Source organism: Pundamilia nyererei, unplaced genomic scaffold (assembly GCF_000239375.1).
Source record: "Pundamilia nyererei isolate P.nyererei 1_Seehausen unplaced genomic scaffold, PunNye1.0 scaffold00477, whole genome shotgun sequence".
NCBI lineage: Eukaryota > Metazoa > Chordata > Actinopteri > Cichliformes > Cichlidae > Pundamilia > Pundamilia nyererei.
The window spans coordinates 149,754-154,860 of NW_005187878.1; the positions used below are offsets into that span (position 1 = coordinate 149,754).

General features: G+C 40.8%; 1 protein-coding gene across 1 annotated transcript; it reads right to left on the reverse strand.

The window, feature by feature from the left end:
• Positions 1 to 259: 259 nt before the first annotated feature.
• LOC102201984 (P2Y purinoceptor 14-like) lies at positions 260 to 1,520 on the reverse strand. The gene is made up of 3 exons (XM_005753920.1): positions 1,416 to 1,520; positions 1,031 to 1,290; positions 260 to 872 (listed from the first exon to the last, which is right to left on the reverse strand). The coding sequence occupies exons 1-3, from the start codon at positions 1,518 to 1,520 to the stop codon at positions 260 to 262; spliced, it is 978 nt and encodes a 325-aa protein (XP_005753977.1).
• Positions 1,521 to 5,107: the final 3,587 nt, after the last annotated feature.

Here is a 5,107-nt window from a genome sequence, read left to right on the forward strand (position 1 = left end):
TCATAAAGGAATTATTCTTAAAATTAACCATCTAACACAGCAACAATGAGCAGATGAAAAAGACAAAAAAATCCCAAATCAATTCACAGGTTGGACTTAGAACCTCTTAGAGATAATCTTCTAAACTGCTCATCTCACAGAAGACAAATCAGGACCCTCACTGGATGTCAAATCTTCATACTAGGGCTATCCAGTCAAGTTGATCTTTAATCATATGATGTTCACCGCCATCTTATCTATCCTCCTTAATGTCCAGCTGCTACTCACTCTCCTCATTTGCTTGTTGGATGTTGGTCCCCCTGAATGCCATTCTCACCTGAGCATGAAAAGTCTTACAGAGGAAAAAGTAAACAACAGGGTCCAGACAGACATTGAAAGTTGCAACCATGGTGGTCACCTCCTGCAGGTAGTACAACACTGGACCGACAGAGCAGCTGCTCCACAGAAAAACTGAGGGTAGTCGAACCAGGTAAAACGGGACAAAACAAACACAGAAGATGCTGACCAGCACCAACATGTTCCTGCGAGACTTCAAGAGCTTCTCGGAGCCAGAGGAGGCCAGCTGCCTCTGCTGTGCCTGCAACACCCTGCGGGAGGTGCTGTAGTAGAAGAAGACCAAGGATATGAAGACCACGAGGAAAGTAACGACACACAAAGCCTGAATGATTTTGAAGGACACAGTGACCAGTGGACTAAAGATGAGAACACAGCGGCTGATACTAGAAGGCAGAGATTTATGAGTGATGAAAAACAGGATAATGAAAATAATTCCTGTAGTCACAAGAAAAGTCCAGGTGATCATCGAGATGATGCGGGCAGTCCGTACTGTCTGCAGGACACGAGTTCGTGAAGGATGAACAATCTTCAGATACCTGAGAAAGAAGAGGAAGGAGGGGAGTAGACAACTTCACTGATCAGTCACAGTGCTGCCAAACCTTCAGAAATCATTCATGCTTTCATCAGGAGTGCATGGTTTGTAGTCAACAACACCATCATGAACTGCAGTCTGAAATCAGTAAAAGTTTCTTACCTGTTGGCAGCGATGTACCCCATGAATATGATGCTGGCACACATGTTGAGGTAGAAGGCAGAGGCTCCAAAGCTGCAGTAGAGCTGCCAAATTATTATAGATCCGCTATTATAGTGGCCGATGCGCAGTGGCAGAGAGAGACAGAGCAGAAAGTCGGCAGCTGTCAGGTTTTTCAGGAAGACCTTCAAGCTGCTCGATGCCTGCTGCTGAGCTTGACAACAGTAGAACTTTATGACGAAGCCATTGAGAGGTAGACCCACCTGAACATGACACAGAGATGATGGAAAGAAGACTTTGGTACATGCACCTTCAGACTCAACATGAACAGTTTATGAAAACTTCAACCAGTGTATAACAGAGCACAGTCTGAAGATTTGACACTTACCACAAACAGCAGACTGTAGACCACCATAAAGAAAGTGCTGGCAGATGTGTCGACAGCATCACAGGTCTGGTTGGAAGGTGAAGTCTCATATTTTGGGTCAACCATGCTTCCAGATCTGAAAAATAAACCTACTTCAGATATCTACCTCTTTGCAACAAACTGTTTATAAATGCTAGTTTAATCTTTGAAAGGATCAACCTTCATGGTCCCTTAGTTCGAGATAAATCAAAGTCAAACCAATTTTCAACATTGTGTTGAGATCAACTACATGTGTCTCTGAGACAGTAATTTTGACCCCCAGTAAGAAACCTTGGAGTCACTCATGATCAGTGTTGGGCAAGTTACTTTTAAAAAGTAATTCATTCTAGTTACCAGCTACTTCTTCAAAAAAGGTAACTGAGTTACAAGATTCTAAAAGTAATTACTTACTTGGAAAGTAACTATTGCATTACTTTAAAAATTTTTTAACCCTCTCGGGCCCAGGGTATAATTGGCCATTTTTTAACTACTTTTGATTTTCCCTCCATATTTCACCTTTAAAAACTATTTACTTTGCCTTGTTTGGTATCATTCGTTTCAGCACAACCTCACGTGTCTGAATTTACAGTTATGTTTTCATTTTGACATACTGTACTAACACAATTGATCTAAAATCAGACAAAAAACAAAAAAAGTTACAATTTTACTGTAACAACCACAAACATGTTTAATAAATCATATTTCAAAACTTTAAATGCAAAAATAAAGTGTCGATTGTAAAATCCTATGCACAAGTTTTACAAACAACAAAGTTATTTGCATCCATTTACCTTTTACCCTTTTTTAAATAACCATTTCAAACTATTAAAGGAGAACGTAAAGGAGAACAGCAGGTGTATCACTCCTGTTTCTACCTGGAGACAGCAGTCGCCTCATTGTTCTGACACACAACACAAAACTACCCACAACACTAAACACTAACTACACAAGACAACACATTAACTACACACTCCAAACACGCTAAATGTCACAAATCTCTCATATCTCAAAACTCGCTTTTTCTCTCTCTCACTCTCTTTCTCCATCACTCCTAAAATGTCCCCCTTTTCCTAAACAACCAAATGTCATGTTGCCATATCATTTTTTGATTGGTCTAAGTGGTGCATTTTTCCACCTACATGTTCCTTCTTTTTTCCTTCAGGCTAAGAGGGATGTTCCCTCTAAGCATGAAGGAAAAAAGAAGGAACACACACATGTAAAGGAAGCACTCAAAACGTGCGGCTATCCTAAATGGGCGTTCTTAAAGTCAGCAAAGAGGCACAGAAAAGAAGATCAGACACCAGCGAGGGAGGATAAGAAAGACAGACGCAACAACATTGTCATCCCCTATGTAGCCGGTGTATCAGAAACTCAGGAGAGTTTTCTCCAAGCATGACATCCCAGCAACACACTCAGACAGAAACTGGTTCACCCGAAAGACAAAACGCCAAAACACAAACTTAACAATGTGGTGTATGCTGTACAGTGCAGCGAGGAATGCCCAGACCTCTACATTGGAGAGACCAAACAGCCACTTCACAAGCGCATGGCACAACACAGAAGAGCCACCTCCACAGGACAAGACTCAGCAGTCCATCTGCATCTAAAGCTCAAAGGTCACTCTTTCGAGGATGCCAATGTTCACATTTTGGACAGAGAGGACAGATGGTTTGAAAGAGGAGTGAAAGAAGCCATCTATGTCCACTGTGAGCGACCATCTTTGAACAGAGGCGGTGGTTTACGACATCAACTCTCTGCCATCTATAGCCTAATCCAGTTTTGAGATCCCTTCCCAGACGCCTTAACGCCCACTCACATCCTGAGCCATCTGATCTCAGGAATTCGCATGATAAGGTGGGGCCAGGTTTCACAATGAACTCACCCGAAACTCTGGCTGATCGGGACCCACACCCAGTTTCACACCTTGGCTCAGGCGACTAGAGGATCATCAGGGGTCCTTTTGTCCCTCTGTGGAGGGTTACTCCCACTAGGTTTATATCTGGGACTCTCCACCATTTGACCTTAGAACTGAAGAAGCTTCTCGGATGAGAGGTGAAACATCTTCAAGCAACTTAACCCTTTAAGACCTACCATAGAACCAAGTCCGCCAGAGCTTATATTATATTTTTACATGTTGTAGAGCCATTTTTGGGAGCATTTCAAGGTGCTATCCATCAATACAACCATTATAGCCTAAATTTTAATAATATGTATGCATTAAGTGCATAGTAATTACATAAATTGCAAAAAAGTGCAATAAACTACAAAAAATTGAAAATAGTTTTTGTTTTTTTTAACATATATTTCTAGTTAGAGAAATTTAAGGGCTTATCCCTCAAAACTGTAAATACAAAAAAGTTGCACAAAATAGTTTCCCACCACAGGAAATTTATTTTGAGTGTCTTCATTCTTTTATTTTTCAAAATACACCAATTTTTATATACTGCAGGAAAAATGAAAATAAATACTATAGTGCAAATTTGCAAAAAGCAGCATATGCATCAAAATAAACCATTTCCAGCAGTGCAATTTTAGTTCCCAGAAACGACACAGAAAGTCATAAGGTCAAAGATAACTTTTAAAAACACCAGTATAGGCTCATAAGGCTCTGATGGTAAAACTACATTTCCACGAAAATGACGTCACTTCCGGTTTCGGGCAGGTCATGGCGGACATGCGATAGTTCGCACTGACATTTATTCTAACGTAGGAAGTGTTACGAACAGCTGATCGGATCGGCAAAGCCTGTTTCTGGAATATTATGTTTTTGTTCCTGCAAGCGCTTTTTATGCAGTTTTTGCAAAGCTATATGTGGAAGGAAACTGTGCCCTAGGACAAGCTGATGGCATAAGATGTAAGTACAACTCCTCCGGTTTCATATGCAAAAGAAATTATTGCGCTAGCTTACGTGGTTGCAGTTCTACAAGTAGTTGCGCAAAACGGAGCATGCCCGCTCTGACCGGTTTTAAAGGGTTAAAGAAGTCCAGACGCTTTTCTTTCCAAGCTCCTTTGACTACGATGACCTGGATGACTGAGAACCTTCACAGATTTATTTTCGTTATTCTGACTTTTTTGTACTGGGTACTAGCTAGCATGACGGAGTTTATATACAGGTGGATGCTATGATGTTACTGATGTTGAACTTTATTTTATTCTTAAGGTTAGTTAGTAGAGTTGCCAACCGTTCCGTAAAAAGACGGAATCTTCTCGTATTCAGAGAAAATATTACGTGTTTTGTGTTGAGCTGAAAAGGAACAGTTTGTCCCGGACCTCAGCTAGAATGAAAAAAAGACACAAAGGTAGATTTATTCTGTTGTTACGCTGCACAGCTGCCTCTTCTTCTTGTTTAATTTTCTCCCCCTCTCTCCTGTTGCTACTTTAATCATGAAACTGATCAGTGATCAGCTGATTGGCTTTTCTCTCTTGTTTGTTTATCGCCCACTTTGTGCCATCAGCAGCACATTGAAGCTTGATCAGCTGTTGCTAGAATTTATTTAATATTAATTTCTAGTATCAGTTGATGTTTGCTGGAGCCACAGCTGTAAAGCTGCTGGTCATGATATGGTTTGGTTATCTGGTGAGAAGGAAACATGAAGATGAAACCAGGAGATGTCCTTACTGAATCATCAGAGCTGAACAGGTGATGGAGAAACAGGTTTACCTTTTAGGTGACA